Source organism: Chrysemys picta, chromosome 2, assembly GCF_011386835.1.
Source record: "Chrysemys picta bellii isolate R12L10 chromosome 2, ASM1138683v2, whole genome shotgun sequence".
Lineage (NCBI taxonomy): Eukaryota > Metazoa > Chordata > Testudines > Emydidae > Chrysemys > Chrysemys picta.
In genome coordinates, this window is record NC_088792.1 from 60280331 (window position 1) to 60298758 (window position 18428).

Sequence of the window (18428 nt, forward strand, 5' to 3'; positions counted from 1 at the left end):
CTGGCACCCTCGTCAGTCAGGGTGCATCTGGCAGCCATATCGGCTTTCCATCCCCCAGTGCAAGAACACACGGTGTTCTCCCATACTATGACCGGCCGGTTCCTTAAGGGCTTGGACTGCCTTTACCCATATTCTAAGCCCCTGGTCCCACAGTGGGACCTGAATCTGGTGCTGGCTCGGCTTACGGGGCCCCTGTTTGAGCCGCTGTCCATGTTCTCCTGGTCTCACCTCTTATGGAAGGTGGCCTTCTTGGTTGCTATCAAGTCGGCCAGACGGGTCATGGAGCTCAGGGCCCTGACCTCCGAGACACTGTATACTGTGTTTCATAAGGACAAGGTCCAGCTCCGCCACACCCTGCATTCCTCCCGAAGGTGGTCTCTGCCTACCACATGGGTCAGGACGTTTTTCTACCAGTCCTTTGCCCCAAACCTCACGTGACTAATGAGGAAAACCGCCTCCACACGCTCGATGTGAGGCGGGCTCTGGCTGTCTACCTAGAGTGAACCAAGCCATTCAGAAAGTCCTCACAACTGTTTGATGCCTTGGCTGAGTGTGCGAGAGGCCAGCCAATTTCCACTCAGTGACTGTCCAACTGGATCACTTCACTCCTGTTATGAGCTGGCGGGTATTTCCTCGCCACCTATTGTTAAGGCACACTCGATGCAGGTGCAGGCCTCGTTGGCTGCCTTTGTGGCCCACCTCTCCATTCAGGACATCTGTAGGGCCGCCACGTGGTCTGCGATTCACACATTCACCTCACACTATGCGATAGTTTCCCAAACCAGGGATGACGCTGGGTTCAGCAGGGCGGTACTCCATCCCAAGAACTTGTGAACTCCTACCCACCTCCAGCAGATACAGCTTGGAATCACCTACTGTGGAATACACATGAGCAATCACTCGAAGAAGAAAAGACAGTTACCATTTCCGTAACTGGTGTTCTTCGAGATGTGTTGCTCATGTCTATTCCACATCCCGCCCTCCTTCCCCTCTGCCAGAGTTGTCTGGCAAGAAGGAACTGAGGGTGGTGGGGAGCACACAGCTCCCCTTATACTGCGCCAGGCAAGTGCCACTCCAGAGGTTGGAGGGGGCACGCCACCACTCTGGGTACTGCTAGGAGAAAAACTTCTGCCACAGGTGCACATGGCGAGCATGCACACCTGCTGTGGAATAGACATGAGCAACACATCTCAAAGAACACTAGTTAAGGAAAAGGTAACTGTCTTTTTCCAACAGGCATCCCTTCTCTGAGGAGCATAAAATATAATATAAGAAAAGACACTATGTATAGGATAACAAACAGTAGAAGGTGAAGGGGCAAGGAAAGATGAGGATTACAAAAGTAAGATCACACGGGTACTCCATTTAGTTACATGCACATCTTGGTGTTTGAATTCAAAGGTGGCTTTTAAAGACAATACTCAGTATTTGTTATAATTGACTCACATATTGGGGATCATTCATTCATTGTTCATTTACAAATCCTTTTCAGTTCACCCTTAAAAGGCCCTGGATGCTCCAACTGTGCTGACTGGGAAGGAAAGAGACATTGCCTAAAATTAAAATAAAATGCCTGTGTTTGAAAAAGGGATGGTAGTGAAGTCATCACAATCTCATTCATCTCAAGTTGTCTAGCATCAACCCAAATCAAATGAGCAAAGTATGAGAAACTGTATTTAGTATTATGTGAAGCATGCTTTATCTTAGAAAAATAATGGTTTAGATTTTAAAATGATATATATTGTTCTATTAACACATATTGAATCCTATGGATTTAGTTAACAGTTAATTAAGGCCCCCGATTTAATTCCCCATTAAGTTTGGGCATCTCTTCATTGGTTTTGATGGGAGTTGAATTGGGTCCCAAAAGAAGATATGTTTTCAGAGTGAACTTTAAATGAAGGAAACTGGATTGCTGATGCTATGACTTATGACTTTCTGCCTAACATAATATTTTTCCAATTAACACTCCTGCTCAGTAAATTCCATGAGATAGATTTTCAAAAGCAGCTAAAGGATTTGGAAACAAAGGTGCTTTTGAATATCTCCTTCCCAGTCCTTATTAACCAGGAGTAACTGTGTGGGACTTTGGCTCCTGCATTGCTTAGATGTTTTTGAAAATGTTACCAAGTCCCAGTGGAACTTGAGCTCCTACATTTCCTATTTTTTTGAAAATCTCCCCATGTATTTTAGTGAGCACCTGGGTGAGCAGGAACCCAGCTATCCTTTGGTTGCAGAGATGGGGCAAGGCTGAGACAACCAGAGAATACTCAGCATCAGGACATCTTCACTGCTACCTTGGACAGTGTCTGGGTGGCCTTCTAACATCATCCCCATGAGCAACAATGTCTCTGTGTGATTTATGAGATGGCAAGGCCTACTAAACTTAGTTTCTAACCATTGCAGCCTGGCTGCCCCAGGTATTGAATGGGGCTTGGGGAAAAGATTAGGTAGGTTGATGGAGTGATTTAGGTGAAAATCAGAGGCAAGTTTTATAGGGACCAAGGATATGAAAGAAGGATGGAACACCACATCGTATGAGTCAGCAATGACATCACAGAACTCACAGATTCTCTAAACTGATATGTTTATTAAGAATTATGTATTCAGTGAGACATGGTACAGGAAGTATGCTCTGTTCCCTGGTAGGAAGTATGGTCAAGCAGTTAGGGCATTAGCCTGGACCTCTACAGACAGGGATTCAATTCTCTGCTACACCAGAAACTTCCTGTCTCACCTTGGGCAAATCACTTGGTCTCCCTGTGCTGCTGTTCCCCCTCTGTAAAATATGGATGACAGCACTTCCCCACCTCACAGGTGCATTGTGAGGATAAATGAATTAGACTCATAGACTTTAAGGCTAGAAGGACACATCATGACCATCTAGTATGACCTCCTGCACACTACAGGCCACAGAACCTCACCCACCCATTCCTGTAATAGACCCCGAACCTCTGCTCAGTTACTGAAATCATAATTTAAAGACTTTGAGTTACAAAAGAATTCACCATTTACACTAGTTTAAACCTGCAAGTGACCCGTGCCCCAGGCTGCAGAGGAAGGCAAAAAAACGTAGGGTCTCTGCCAATCTGATTCAGGGGGAAATTCCTTCCTGACCCCAAATATCGCCATCAGTTAGACCCTGAGCATATGGGCAAGACCCAGCAGCCAGACACCTGGGAAAGAATTCTCTGTAGTAATTCAGAACTCTCTCCATCTAGTGTCCCATCACTAGCCGTTGGAGATATTTGCTTCTAGCAGTCGCAAATCGGCTACATGCCATTGTAGGCAGTCTCATACTATCCCCATTAAAGACTATGAGTGATCAGATGTAATGGTACATTGTATGTACCTTAGATTGTGACAATGGCTCAGTAGTTCTGCATATGAGTGAAAGCAAAGCAATGTTGCTGTCCCACATTTCTAACTGGCTGTAGCCAAAAGCCTTTCAAAGCAACTATAGGCTGGAATTGAAGAACAATGGCAATCATTGGAGGCAGATTATCAGTGAGGTCTGTACACACCTCTCGAGCATATCTCATTGGCTTTATGTAATGTATTGAGTCTACAAGTCTCACCCAATGAAGTTTCTCCTTCTTTTTTTGCCTTTCTAGAGTCAGATGTCCTTGCAGGCAAAACTCTCAGAGATGTAAATGCAAGAAAATTCCTATCAGTTAGAGAGCTTGATTCACTCTTGTATCAGTCACGTTTACACGGGTCTAACCCAGTAAAGCATATTGAGACCTCTGCTCCATGGTATTTTATGTGTATTTGCTACAAAACTGCACCATGTGGAGGTATCCCGTGCCCCCCACCCCCCACCCCACACACACAGACAGCGGAAGGTAGAACAGTTGAGTCTGACCCTTCAGGAGAATTATCTTTACCTGGCTGAAATGATTTATCTTTTCACCTGCCACACCAGAATGTCTAGATAAAGTGCCGTGTAAAACGTTGTCTATAGTGTTCTGTCTGTAGTGTCATGTTGTCAGTAGTGTTGTATCTATTGTTTCCTGGCTCTGACTGCGATGCAGCATAGTGTTTGCAAAACACTATGAAACCAAGGACAAAGAGTCCTGTGGCACCTTTGTCACTTTTTACAGATCCAGACTAACATGGCTACCCATCTGATACTTGACACTATGAAACCAATTGCTCTTGGAAATGAATTGCTCAAACAGTCTGTGTGGTGAATGCCAATGGTACGATGCCTATCGTAGCTGTGTCTCCTTAGGCACAAGTAATGACTGTGCATATGACTAGAGACCCTTATTTACAGAACTTTAAAAGCTGATGGTAAGGACTTGTAGCAGGGTGGCTATCCCACTTCTGCCAGGAAGGGTTTAACACAACCCTGGCAGAGGGCTGCAGCTCTAAAAACCCTGGCTGATTGGGGGAAGTGGGTGCAGCTGGGCCACGCGTCAATCCGGCTTCAGCTGGTCTGTATAAAGAGGCTGGGAGCCAGGAGCTCAGCAGAATCTCTTTCTGCCTTCAGAGGGAGAAGGGCCTGGCTGCAGCAAGCTTGAGATGGTGTACCTGAGTGGAGCAGAGCTGAGGTGCTGTGGGGGCTTCAGCCTGGAAAGCCCCAGGCTGTGGCCTAGTAGAAGACCAAGGGGTACTAGGAGTTGCAGAGGACAGCCCAGTGCTAGGTCAAGGCAGCAGGTCCAAACCCTCCTTGCCTGTGATGAGTGGCCTATACTGCAGTCAGCTACAGGGAGCGGGGGCTAGTTGGTGACTGGCAGTGGCCTTATTATGAGGCAAGGCAGGGATAGTGGGTGGGGGGGTTCCCCAGGGAGGGGAGATCCTAGTACTGAGGGGTGTACTGCCAGGGGGCAGCACCCTAGATATAAGGGCACAGGGGTCTGGGAGGGACATGGGGGGGGGGGGAGGGGCAGAGGATAGGTGGACTGCTGGCCTGCAGAGTGCATTCCAGAGGCTGGATTGAGCTAATTCCCAGAAATCACCAGCAGGAGGTGCTGCAGGGGTGAGTCTGCCCCTCTACACATCATGGAGAATGCGGGCATAGCAGTCTGCCCTGACACAGGGGGCAAGGGCAAGGACTGTGGACTATTGCCCAGAGCAGAGCCTTGAGCAAACAGACGGTGGAGAAGAAAACATGAAGGACTATTATTGGAGAGCCTGTGTAGCCCGGCTTGCCGAGCAGCAAGCAGGGCTGCTTCAGCTGCTGCAGGGGAGGGCACATGGACCTTGACGGGGGCCAGGCACCTTGGGCTGGAGGCCAGTGCTAGTGCCTAAAGACTGTTTTGCCTGTGGGCGATGGGGACACTTGAGAAGGGAGTGCCCCTACTGGACTGGAGCAAAGGGGCTCCACCTGGGACACGATGGACCTAGGAGAGAGCCCCCTGTGAAGCTAACAGGGGGGCTCCAAACTTGTTGGGCCTGTGAGGAGCCTGGGCACAGGAAGAGGGAGTACCCTCATGGAACTCCCAGGGCCCAGGCTAGCCCTGAGGTGGACAGGGGTGAGCACTGGATGTGCCTCCTGTGTCACAAGGGGTGCTGGGGAAAGCGGCCTGGCCCCCAGAGAAGGAGGGGGAGGCCGCAGGACCAGGCCATGTCTGAGACTGCCCCAAAGGAGGGGGTGATGATGACCAGGGCCCAAAAGAGGGGATTGTCAGGGGCAGGGAGACCCCAGACAAACCTGGGATCCCATGGGGGAGCTGAAAAGGCTACCATAGGAACCCAAACTCTGGAGGAAGGGAGCCAGCTGCTCCTTGCACTGGAGAGCGTGTGCAAGGAGAGGGACTCCCTGCATGCCCAGCTGAGAGGAATGCTGGGGCGTTAGGGATAGGACTCCTGCCGGTGGAGGGGATCTTGAGGTGGTAAGTGTGTAGCGGGGTGGCTACCCTGCTCCTGCGGGGAAGGCTTAACACAGCCCTGGCAGAGGCCTGCAGCTCTAAAAACCCTAGCTGATTGGGGGAAGTGGCTGCAGGTGGGCCACGCCCAAATCAGGCTTCAGCTGGCCTGTATAAAGAGGCTGGGAGCCAGGAGCTCAGCAGTCTCTCTCTGCCTTCAGAGGGAGAAGGGCCTGGCTGTAGCAAGCTAGGGATAGAATACCTGAGTGGAGCAGGACTGGGGAAAGGCTGAGGAGCTGGGGGGCTCCAGCCTGGAAAGTCCCAGGCTGTGGCCTAGTAGAAGGCCAAGGGATACTGGGGGTTGCAGAGGGCAGCCCAGGGCTAGGTCAAGGCAGCAGGTCCAAACCCTCCTTGCCTGTGATGAGTGGCCTATACTGCAGTCAGCCCCAGGGAGCGGGGGCTAGTTGGTGACTGACAGTGGCTGTATTCTGAGCCGTGGTAGGGATAGTGGGTGGGGGTTCCCCAGGGAGGGGAGATCCTAGTACTGAGGGGTGTACTGTCAGGGGGCAGCACCCTAGATACAAGGGCACTAGGGTCTGGGAAGGACCCGGGGGCCAGAGGACAGGCGGACCACTGGCCTGCAGAGGGTGCTCCAGAGGATGGCTTGAGCTAATTCCCAGAAGTCACTAGCAGGAGGCGCCGCAGGAGTGAGTCCACTCCTCTACAGCATGAATATTTGAAGATGACCCTTACTCTGCGCTGGAATATTTCATTTTCATTTCCTCGCTAGAGCTGTGCCTATCTGATGTTACTTCATTTTTGCTCACCATTTGATGTCACAGAAAATAGGAAGGGCTAAGCAAACAAACTACAGAGCATTAAAAACATGTGTAATCTTATAGTAAATAACCTTTCATATGCTATACAAGGCATAACCTTTTGTTGGTTTGCTGGTATGATAAAGAAACAGTAAAAGTTTTCAACAGGCATCCATTCTCTGACAACAATATTAGACTCTTATGCTTTAGAAAGTGGATTGGAGGTCTGTTTTCATACAATGAAATATTGAGCGCACCAACTGTTCTGCCCTTGGTATTTCAGGTTTGCTCTGCCCGGCACTGTTGGTATTTCATGTTAAGGATTTTATAATTAAAGGTATGCCCACCCTCAGTCGTTGCAGGGCTAAAAAACAAAAAGTGGTTTAGCATTCCTCTCTTCACCCTGGTCCACTCTGGGTGGTGGGGGACAGAGTTGCAGGTGGGTATACCCCCAGTTGTAAGAGGGTGGGGCAATTTAAAAAAAAAAAACCATAAAAATCCCCGCTCCAAGCACAAAAAATCCTTGGTGCATACGCTCTCAGCCGTAGCATAACTAAGCGTAAAAGAAGAACTTAAGGTTTCTCGCTCTTCCTGGGAAGGGTTTTATATTTGGTGTACGAACCCTCGGTGGTAGTAGGCTGAGTAATACAGGGGAAGGCTTAGCGTTTCTCCCTTTGGTGCAGGCTGGGTTAACATTGTAAGCCCCGGTGCTGGCATGGGCAGCATAAAATCTCAAGTAACTAAAAAAACCTTAAAAGTTGTACTAACAAATTGTGACAACATGTTCACGAAACAGAAGGGTACAACTGCGGACTCGAAAGTCCTGCACTCGTGGGTGATGGCATCAACAATGGGTTGAATGGGTTCAAGGCTGGACGGATGGGCATTAGGGAGCTCAGACACGGGAGTCCTGCTGCTAGTCCCACTGCCTGGCCTGCTGGTGTCACAGGAGGCTGGTGGACTTGATGCCCGTGCCATGGAAGGGGCGACAAGAAGGGATGTGACTCTGTTGCCTCTTTCAGAGGCGGGGGGGGGGGGGGGTAAGAACCTCACCAAGGTGGGATACAATCCCTGGGGTTCCATGGCAAAGCTTCAAAAAAAGCGTGCATACTTGGCAAAATTAGTTAAACCTGTATGCCAAGTATGAGAGACAGAAGGGTAAAAACTTAGGGGCAGCTATGGGATTGATGTAAATTGCAGTGACTATGTGGTACCAAATATTGTCAAAATAAAAAAAAAAGTTGGGGAAAAGGGCAGAAGTGTGTACCCGGCAGCTAGTAAAAATTAAGCAACTAAAAGAGCAAATTACTAACCAGGCGGCAACCCAAGCCTGTGCTCATGAAAAGGGATGGTTCAACAACTACAACAACACAAAATTGGCCCCAAACAAGCAGGCAGGCAACAACAACAACAAAAAATTAAAAACAGGTTGGAAGCCCAGAGGGCATAGTGGCAGGAGTAAGGAAAGGAGTAAGTGCAGACATGGAAAATTCAAATCCCTAAAATAGTACTTAAAATGGTAAAATCTAAGTTAAGTAAGGTATCATTTTAAAAAATAAGCAAGTAATTATAAAAAAAGGAATAAGTGAACTCTGCAAAGGCTAAAAAAACAAAAGCAGGGAAACTTTGTAAAAATATTTTTAAAAAAGTGTTATACAAAAATTCTTGGTTTCTTTGCAGCCATTCTGAAGAAAAATGAGCCCTTTTTCCAAAAAAAAAAAAAGTCTAAATAATCCAGGCAAAAAAACTATCCAACTAAAATAATTTAACTATAAATAATTTAGTCAGATTTGCTAAAAAAATATAAGGGGGGTTCTATTAAAACTTAATTTCCCCAAATATATAAAAAATGTAATTTATATACAGATATATAAAAACAAAACAGTGTTAAAAAAATGTGCATTTTCCCCAGAACCTGTGCCGTGTATATTGTAGAAGGGGTTAAAAAAAATTGCAAACATACCATGCTACATAATTAAAATCCTATTCGGGCTCCAAAGAAGCCACAATAGGTTGTGTTTTCTTTTTCAAATTTTTGTAGGTTTTAAAAGCAAAAGTTAAAAGTAATCAAAACTCTGGTAAAAGTTAATGGTATCCCTTTTAAAACAAAGTCTCTAAGCTGCTAATGGCTTTGAATCCAAAAGCAAGCCAAAAAGCATCTGGGTTAATGCAAATTACCTAACTAATAAAGGTAAAAACCATTAAAACCTGGCCTGCCTATAAAACAAACACAAAAAAATATGGGGGTAATTCCTCTGTTTTGCCTGCAATTAGCAAGGGTATTTAGAAAAATATATATATTTTAAGCAATAATCTGCCACCCTCCAAGGGGTAAAAACATGTTCTTTTTGTCTTCAAAAAAGCTAATACCAGCAAAAAAGCAACCCAAAATACCATAAATCTACGGTCACAATAAAAATTGTGTTTTGTGTTCTATGTTTTGTCTTGTGGTGTTTGTCTTGTTGCTAGCACTATTGTGTATTTAAAAAAAATACTGCAAAAAAACATCCTCAGGTAGTAAACACCATATTAGGGGAAATTGGTTTTAAAGCAAACATTATAAATACTGTATACATAAAGGTAATTAAAAATAAATTAAGCTCTCTGTCCCAGCTACAAAACAGCCTAATACAAAACCAAATAAAAATAAAAAAAACATACTGCTATAGCTATAAAATGTACTAAAATGCAAATACTTGCTTTGTCCACCTTAAAACACAACATGTTTTGGGTAATATCAAAAAATACTAAGGTTTTAATATACTTGCTAAAGCAAATAAATAAATAAATAAATCACTGTCTAATACTTATCAATACAAATAAATGCAGTGTGTTTCTAGGGCCTTGTCTACACTACGAGAGTAGTTCGATTTTACTTGCATCGAATTTTTGTAATCGATATTGCAAAGTCGAACGTGTGTGTCCACACTAAGGACAGTAATTCGACTTTGTGCGTCCACACTAACGGTGATAGCGTCGACATTCGAAGCGGTGCACTGTGGTCAGCTATCCCACAGTTCCCGCAGTCCCCTCTGCCCATTGGAATTCTGGGTGTAGCCGGCAATGCCTTCTGGGTAACAAAATGAGTCGAGGGTGCTTTTGGGAAACTGTCGTCATCCGTCCATCACTCCCGCCCTCCCTCCCTCCCTGAAAGCGCCGGCGGGAAAACAGTTCGCGCGCTTTTCCAGTCATTGACAGCGCGGACGCCACTGTACTCCGAGCATGGAGCCCGCTGCGACCATCGCTGCAGTTGTGGCCGCTCTCAACGTCTCGCAGCTTATCATAAAGGTTTCCCTGAGGCAGATGCAGAAAAGTCAGGCAAGGAGGCTACGGCACCGCGGTGATGTCCTGAAGTCTGAGAGTAGCACAGACCTGTCAGAAAGCAGGCGACCCAGCGCCGAGGACATCACAGTGGCAATGGGTCATGTTGATGCCGTGGAACGGCGATTCTGGGCACGGGAGACAAGCACTGAGTGGTGGGACCGCATAGTGCTGCAGGTCTGGGATGAATCCCAGTGGCTGCGAAACTTTCGCATGCGGAAGGGAACTTTCCTGGAACTTTGTGAGTTGCTGTCCCCTGCCCTGAAGCGCAGTGACACCCGGTTGCGAGCTGCACTGAGTGTACAGAAGCGAGTGGCCATAGCCCTGTGGAAGCTTGCAACGCCAGACAGCTACCGGTCAGTCGCGAACCAGTTTGGGGTGGGCAAATCTACCGTGGGGGTTGTTGTGATGCAAGTAGCGAAGGCAATCGTTGATTGTGACCCTGGGAAACGTGGAGGCGATCATAGATGGCTTCGCAGCGATGGGATTCCCAAACTGCGGTGGGGCCATAGATGGAACTCACATCCCTATCCTGGCACCGGACCACCAGGCCACCCAGTACATTAACCGAAAGGGATACTTTTCCATGGTGCTGCAAGCACTGGTGGACCACAGGGGACGTTTTACCAACATCTACGTGGGATGGCCGGGCAAGGTTCATGACGCTCGTGTTTTCAGGAACTCTGGTCTGTTTAGACGGCTGCAACAAGGTATTTACTTCCCGGACCACAAAATAACTGTTGGGGATGTGGAGATGCCTATAGTCATCCTCGGGGACCCAGCCTACCCGCTAATGCCCTGGCTCATGAAGCCCTATACTGGCGCCCTGGACACTGAAAAAGAACTCTTCAACTACCGGCTGAGCAAGTGCAGAATGGTGGTGGAGTGTGCTTTTGGCCGTCTCAAGGGGAGATGGAGAAGCTTACTGACTCGCTGTGATCTCAGCGAAACCAATATCCCCATTGTTATAGCAGCTTGCTGTGTGCTCCACAATCTCTGTGAGAGCAAGGGGGAGACCTTTATGGCGGGGTGGGAGGTTGAGGAAAATAGCCTGGCTGGTGATTACTCACAGCCAGACAGCCGGGCGATTAGAAGAGACCAGCGGGAAGCGCTGTGCATCCGGGAGGCTTTGAAAGCAAAGTTCCTGAGTGAGCAGGGTAACCTGTGATTTTATAGTTTGTGTACTGAGAAGCTAAACCTGCCCCCGTTTCTTTACCCAGGTAATGTTGACTATCCTATCCAGTTACATACCCCCTTCACCCCCCCTCCAACACACGTGTCGAAATAAAAATAGTTCTACTTTGTTAAAGCACACCGTTTTCTTTAATACTGTTTTCGCGGGAATTTTTTAAAACTGGGACGCAGACTGTGGTGCGGGGCGGGTCTAGTGTTGTGACGCGAATGCAGCTTCTAAACTCAAGGATTGACAGGCTCCGCTGCGGTGGGATGCTTGTTTCAACGGAGCCTGTCAACCCTCCTGATCGGGACTGTGTGTATGGGAGGTCTATTTGACTTTGTGGCAGGGGGAGGACGGTTACAGATCCCATGCTGTGTGGCTCTGTGATCCTGTCTAAGGACCGGCGCTTAAGATCTGTAACTGCCCTCCCCCGCCACAAAGTCACAGAGCAACCCCCCCCCCCAACATTACATCAAAACAACCTCCCAGACTAACCGGGGCAACTAGTCACTGCATCACTGCACTGTGTATGTGCCCTGCTGCTGTGCCTGCCCCCGACTATGTACCCTGCCAAAGGAGACTGTCCTGTCCAATTTCCAACCCCCTTTCCCCTCCTCCTCCAAAAGAACATGATTGAAACAGTAGTTAACAGAAACGAATTTTTTATTATCAACTACACATGGCATTGGGAGGTGAAACTTGGACGTGGGCTTGTGTCAGGCGGGAAGGAAAGAACTTGTCAAATTTTGGGGAATGAGAGCCTTCTGCTACTAGAGCTCTCTGCAGGGGTGGAGTGAGAGTTAGCAGGGACTCTGCCGCCTCTCCTTCTTTGCACTTTGGGTGAGGTGGGTATGGGACTTGGTGGCGGGGGAGGGCGGTTAGAGATGGACTGCAGCGGGGCTCTGTCCTCCTGCCTCCGTTCCTGCAGAACATCCACAAGGCGCCGGAGCGTGTCCGTTTGCTCCCTCAGTAGTCCAAGCAGCGTTTGAGTCGCCTGCTGGTCTTCCTGCCGCCACCTCTCCTCCCGATCCATGTTGGCTTGGTGCATTCGGGTCAAGTTCTCCCGCCACTGGGTCTGCTGTGCTGCCTGGGCTTGGGAAGAGGCCATAAGCTCAGAGAACATGTCCTCCCGTGTCCTCTTCTTCCTACGCCTAATCCGCGCTAGCCTCTGGGAGTGTGATTCCAGGCTAGGTTGTGAGACAGTCGCAGACGGGGCTGTGGAAATGGGAAAAAGGGAGTGAATTCCTCAGAAAGATAAATGTAGTTGTGAACAAAGAACATAGTCTTTCTCTGTGAACAAGACCATGCACAGCACCTTTCACATGCGCACTCAGCACAAGGTCGAATTCTCGGCCTTCGCATTCAGTGCCTGGGGTCTTGAACAGCACATTTGAGAAGCGGGGCAGCACAACGGAATTTCTGTTGCAGGCAGACATGGTAAGCCGTACACTTGTGGCAGTTTAAAACTTTTATATTACCACTGGCCTCATTTCACATTTAAATCAATGTCAGTCCCTGCTGCCAGCAATCCGGCAAGCGGGAACTCTGCCCCTGTCCCACCCCCTCGCGGCTGTCCCCGGGAATGATCCCTTTCGGCTGCCCCTCTCCCGCCTCCACCGCGTGGCTGCAAACCAGCGGTGACAGTTCTGTAAAGGAACGGGAAAGCAGTCCCAACACTAACATTCCCCTACCTAATTAAAAGCAGGTCACCATGGCCGACATCACCCTGATGAGGATCTCCGAGAGCGACAAAGAGAGAATGCTCCGGGAAAGCCTCCAAAGACCAGGGCCGTATGCCGCCCTGCTGTGCAGAGCAATGATCCCCGAGTACCTGATAATCTCGTGGCGCGGCAACGTGTCGTACTTCGGAGGACCCAATAAGGCCGCTCTCCCCAAGAACCTCATGCAACGGCTTTCAAGTTACCTCCAGGAGAGCTTCATCGAGATGTCCCAGGAGGATTACTGCTCTATCCCCGGACACATAGACCGCATTTTACTGTAGCTGCAGTAGCAGGGAATAAACAGTAGAGCGGCTTGTGCAGGACAATCACTGAAAACTGGACATTGCTAGATTTCTTTTCAAAACTTGCACTGCCCCTTACTAAACCGTTAAGCGCCTAGGGCACACTAATCATGAACAACCCATTCTTTTAATTGTTAATATTCCTGTTTTGTTAAAAATAAATGTTTAGATGTTTACAACACTTACTGGCTGATCCTTCACCAGATTCTGTGTCCGGGGTAATGGCTGGGGACGCTTCGTAGGGGATCTCTGTAAGGGTGATGAAGAGATCCTGGCTGTCGGGGAAATCAGCGTTGTGAGAGCTGCCAACTGCCTCGCCCTCCTCATCTCCTTCCTCATCTTCCCCGTCCCCTAACATGTCTGAGGAACCGGCCGTGGACAGTATCCCATCCTCAGAGTCCACGGTCACTGGTGGGGTAGTGGTGGCGGCAGCACCGAGGATGGAATGCAGTGCCTCGTAGAAACGGGATGTCTGGGGATGGGATCCGGAGCGTCCGTTTGCCTCTTTGGTCTTCTGGTAGCCTTGTCTCAGCTCCTTGATTTTCACGCGGCACTGCGTTGCATCCCGGCTGTATCCTCTCTCTGCCATGTCTTTAGAGATCTTCTCGTAGATCTTTGCATTCCTTCTTTTGGATCGCAGCTCGGAAAGCACGGACTCATCGCCCCACACAGCGATGAGATCCAAGACTTCACGATCAGTCCATGCTGGGGCTCTCTTTCTATTCCCAGACTGCACGGCCATCACTGCTGGAGAGCTCTGCATCGTTGCCAGTGCTGCTGTGCTCGCCACAATGTCCAGACAGGAAATGAGATTCAAACTGGCCAGACAGGAAAAGGAATTCAAATTCAAATTTTCCCGGGGCTTTTCCTGTGTGGCTGGTCAGAGCATCCGAGTTCGCACTGCTGTCCAGAGCGTCAACAGAGTGGTGCACTGTGGGATAGCTCCCGGAGCTATTAGCGTCGATTTCCATCCACACCTAGCCTAATTCGACATGGCCATGTCGAATTTAGCGCTACTCCCCTCGTCGGGGAGGAGTACAGAAGTCGAATTAAAGAGACCTCTATGTCGAACTAAATAGCATCGCAGTGTGGACGGGTGCAGGGTTAATTCGATTTAACGGCGCTAACTTCGACATAAACGCCTAGTGTAGACCAGGCCTAGCATAGTAAGGCCAAACCTTTTAATTTAAAAAAGTTATTAAAAATGCATAACCAACAAGCTCTAAAAGCAAAAATATTAAAAGTTAGCCCACTCCTTATATGGCACATAAAATCCTTCTAGCTACCCCAGACCTCGAGCTAGTGGGCTGGGGAGGGAGGGAAGCTATTGAACACCAGAGGTTGTACCAAGTAAACTCCTCAAAAATGGGTGTGCTTGTCCTTGCCTGTTGCTCTAAAGCCCTGTAGTAAAAACATTTTACTAAAATCCTGTATATAAAATAAATTAAATAATAAAACCAAATTACTGTATAATGGACAATGTGTATGTGTTAATTCCTAAAAAAAAGTGTTAGTGTTAGCAACCCGCTAGTAAACAAATGTAAATACTGTGTTTACCAATAATCACATTTACTGTTTGCCACAACCAAAAAAGTCTCAGCTTTGCCCAGTTAAAAAAAAAAAAAAGCTATGTAAAACCTGCAAAGCCGTAAAGGCCGCTTTAAATTAAAAAAAGGCCAAGTGTAAAAAAATCGTTGTTAAAAACATCTAAAAATGGCATATTAAAAACAAAGTAATGTTGCAAAAGCTAGAAAAGGCAGCCCACACTCTGAACACTAAGAGAGTGGGTCCGTACTCCATTGTAAATCACATCTCCCCAGTAGTGTACGAACTTCAGCTACCAGGTAAACTAAAATGGGCGCATGCCAATCAGCTCAAAACATATGCTTCTCCCTAGGTTTCGGGTCATGCCGTCGTGGGCCTCGGTTGTGGACCTGCCATCTGCCTGGACTGTCCGGGTCTCCATCTGCTCATGGGATTATCTGGATAATTATAATTATGAGGAGAGAAAATACCTCCAAAGCCTCTCCCTGGTTCAAGCAAGTGATGGGGCCCAAGCCACAGTGTGGCATAAGGCTGGAGGGGAGGAGCCATAAAAGCAATGCATAGTCCAAATAAACACAGCAGGGCCACAGCAAAATACCTGGTGGGTGGCCCTGGACCCCAAAGGGGCAGACCCTGTTCCTCATGTGGTGGTCTGAAGCGAAATAAAAGGCCCTTTGGCGGGCAATAGCAAATATTAATCCCTAAATGCAATATCATTGTTGTAACCTCCCAAACCAGGCAAACAACATCCATAACGGAAGCCAGGGTGGGCTGTAACGGGACAACTAATGGCTTAAAAAGTTTTTGTATTTGTCTCAGTTTCCCCAATAGGTGCATTTACATTGTCCCTTTTCTTTCATTTGCTTTGTTAACAGAACAGGCAGTAATAGCGAAAGCCCAGGAACACCACAAACAAAAGTGTTAAAACTGCTCCTGCTGCTTCAAGCCTTCAAAATCCTTCATTGTAATATAATGTATATATGGTGGCATATTTTTATAAAATTCCTTGGGTTTCCGATGTTTTTGTCCTCCTTTGTTAATTTTACCATTATCCAAAATTGGCCATGGTATAAAAGAAGGTCTATTGTCCATTGGCAAGGGGGCAATTGCAGCGCGTCATCCTGGAAGTGTGGCACCACGTATTACCTGGGTGACACCTGGCAGCTATGGCCTATAAAGCCCCCTCAAATAATGTGTTAAAAAAAAAAAAAGCAATGCCAGGCCGCTTTTATGAGGTGGGTCAACACATCTGCTGAAAAGGGGAGGCATCGGGATACGCCCCCACTAAGGCACATATGTTTACCAATACCTCTGCGTGTGTCTGAAGGATCACCTACCCCAGGGTGCCCCTTGATTTGCTGTTACACTCTCAGGTGCAACATTTTTCCGTGCATTGGCCCACAATTATGCCAAGTAAGGTTAATATTTCTAACTATATTGTGTTTAATTTTTCATGGATTACGCCCAATGTTTTTCTCGCATTGACGCACGTCTGGGAGCAACTCACCATATTCCAGATAAATGCCGCCTCCTTTACAGAGTTGCAGCACATCTTCAATGTGGAGAAAGTCGCCTTTGCCACCGCCATTCGGATGGGGCATCTATGTCAACAAGGGAATGTGTTATGCTATGTTACTAATAAAGCCAGAAGCCATTACTGGCTTGTGTATGCAATTGTTGCTGCCCTAATAATTTTGTTTGGGTTATATTGCTGCTTGTGTATAAGGCCAACGGTAACACTGGCCATGGTTTCAAAGGGAGGGTGGAAACCTAAGTGGTGACCCCTCAAAACAGAATGTTGATTCGGGGTCCAGGGGGGGAATGTCACAATAAAACTGCCCCCCCAGGGGGTCCCCTGGGTAAGCACCAGTATTGTATATTGCTAATGCTTTTACATGCATTGGAACGGATTTTGGGAAGATTTGAAGGTGTGAGTGTGGAATGAAAGATTCCTTTGCAGGTTGTGAGAGGCCGCAGGGGGAGGAAGGGAGTAAGGAACGGGTTAACTTGATGATTCAGCTAGGCTCGAAGATAAGGAGTGAAATTGCCGCTCAAGGCCAATGCACACAAACAAGCTTCCTGCTGCCAAACAGCCAAAAACCTGTGGGAAAGAACTGAACCAAACAGACCTGTAAAACAAGAAAGATTGCAAAGGCCAGTGAGTTAAAAAACAATGGTCTTGCGTCCCTGAAGCCAGTGTGTTTTGGGGAACCTAAGGGAGCAACAGAAGTCCGGTTTGGACTAGTACAGAAAGCACGGGAGACGAGGATCCCTGGATGAAAATGCCCCCGGAAAAACCCAGGGCTTAATCTGAGAACTGAAGCAAGTCGGAGATCAACAGTGGACCCTGGATGGCCTGTGCATAGGTCAGAACTCTCGTCCACCCTTCCCCCTCTTCTTCTTATGTTACACCCGGGCGTGGCCAGCCTTTGGTTGTGTGTGTGCGCGAGTATGAAAGTGGGTGAGGGGTTGGGCACTAATGCTTTCTTCCTTCCTTTGAGTGACTTGGGAAAAACCCAGCACTCACTGCTGTTATTTAATTAATAAAGCTTTAAAATTAGTCACTTGGTGTGCTCCTTCATCTCCTCCCCTAACAATCCTGCAGCCTCAGCCTAATCACTTGACGCCTCAGACAGATTGGTAACATAAATCTGTCACAATAATGGGAACACTTTAGAGTTCTCTACAATTTACATTCCCATAGACCGGACTGTGGTGCCATGTAGACAAGCACTGAGATTTCTTCCCTCTCATTTTTATGTGTTGTGGATGCAGGGCCGTCCTTAGGATTTATGGAGCCCTATGCAGTATTATTAAACCAGTGCCCTTATGCCTGACGTCAGCCCGGGCTCATAGCCCGGTGCGGGGGTGGACGAGGCATCAAAGGATAGCGAGACGCCCAGCCCACCTCAGGGTGTCGGGGAGTCACAATTCCCTGCAGAGACCCCCGTACCCTCTCCCTCATGCAGAATGGACATGCAGAAGGTACCTAATTAAAAGCACTAAACTTGGGAATAAAAAATGTCAGTCACAGGTTTTTTGATATGCCCTGAAATTTGTCAGACATTTATTTGCAAAAACTTGGTAGTAAGGGCGAGTCAGCTGTCTTCCTGAATACAACATTAAATATTATGACAGGTTTCAGAGTAGCAGCCGTGTTAGTCTGTATCCGCAAAAAGAACAGGAGTACTTGTGGCACCTTAGAGACTAACAAATTTATTAGAGCATAAGCTTTCCGAAGAAGTGGGCTGTAGTCCACGAAAGCTTATGCTCTAATAAATTTGTTAGTCTCTAAGGCCTGGTATACACTAGGCGTTTATGTCGAAGTTAGCGCCGTTAACATCGAATTAACCCTGCACCCGTCCACACCGCAAAGCTATTTAGTTCGACATAGAGGTCTTTTTAATTCGACTTCTGTACTCCTCCCCGACGAGGGGAGTAGCGCTAATTTCGACATGGCCATGTCGAATTAGGCTAGGTGTGGATGGAAATCGACACTAATAGCTCCGGGAGCTATCCCACAGTGCACCACTCTGTTGACGTTCTGGACAGCAGTCCGAGCTCGGATGCTCTGACCAGCCACACAGGAAAAGCCCCGGGAAAATTTGAATTTGAATTCCTTTTCCTGTCTGGGCAGTTTGAATTTCATTTCCTGTCTGGACATCGTGGCGAGCTCAGCAGCACTGGCAACGATGCAGAGCTCTCCAGCAGTGATGGCCGTGCAATCTCAG

The 18428-nt window shown here is 47.7% G+C and overlaps 1 protein-coding gene across 1 annotated transcript; it reads right to left on the minus strand.

Moving 5' to 3' along the window:
- Positions 1 to 10731: 10731 nt before the first annotated feature.
- Positions 10732 to 14310, minus strand: LOC135981320 (uncharacterized). Its single transcript, XM_065583283.1, has 2 exons — positions 13339 to 14310; positions 10732 to 12344 (listed from the first exon to the last, which is right to left on the minus strand). The coding sequence occupies exons 1-2, from the start codon at positions 13913 to 13915 to the stop codon at positions 11869 to 11871; spliced, it is 1053 nt and encodes a 350-aa protein (XP_065439355.1). The 5' UTR covers positions 13916 to 14310; the 3' UTR covers positions 10732 to 11868.
- Positions 14311 to 18428: the final 4118 nt, after the last annotated feature.

Excerpts from the sequence above, each read along its gene's own strand:
- LOC135981320 (XM_065583283.1), bottom strand. The coding sequence starts at position 13,915 with ATGCAGAGCTCTCCAGCAGTGATGGCCGTGCAGTCTGGGAATAGAAAG. Across the intron at positions 12,345-13,338 it reads ATCTGGTGAAGGATCAGCCA|CCCCGTCTGCGACTGTCTCA; the intron begins GTAAGTGTTGTA and ends CCATTTCCACAG.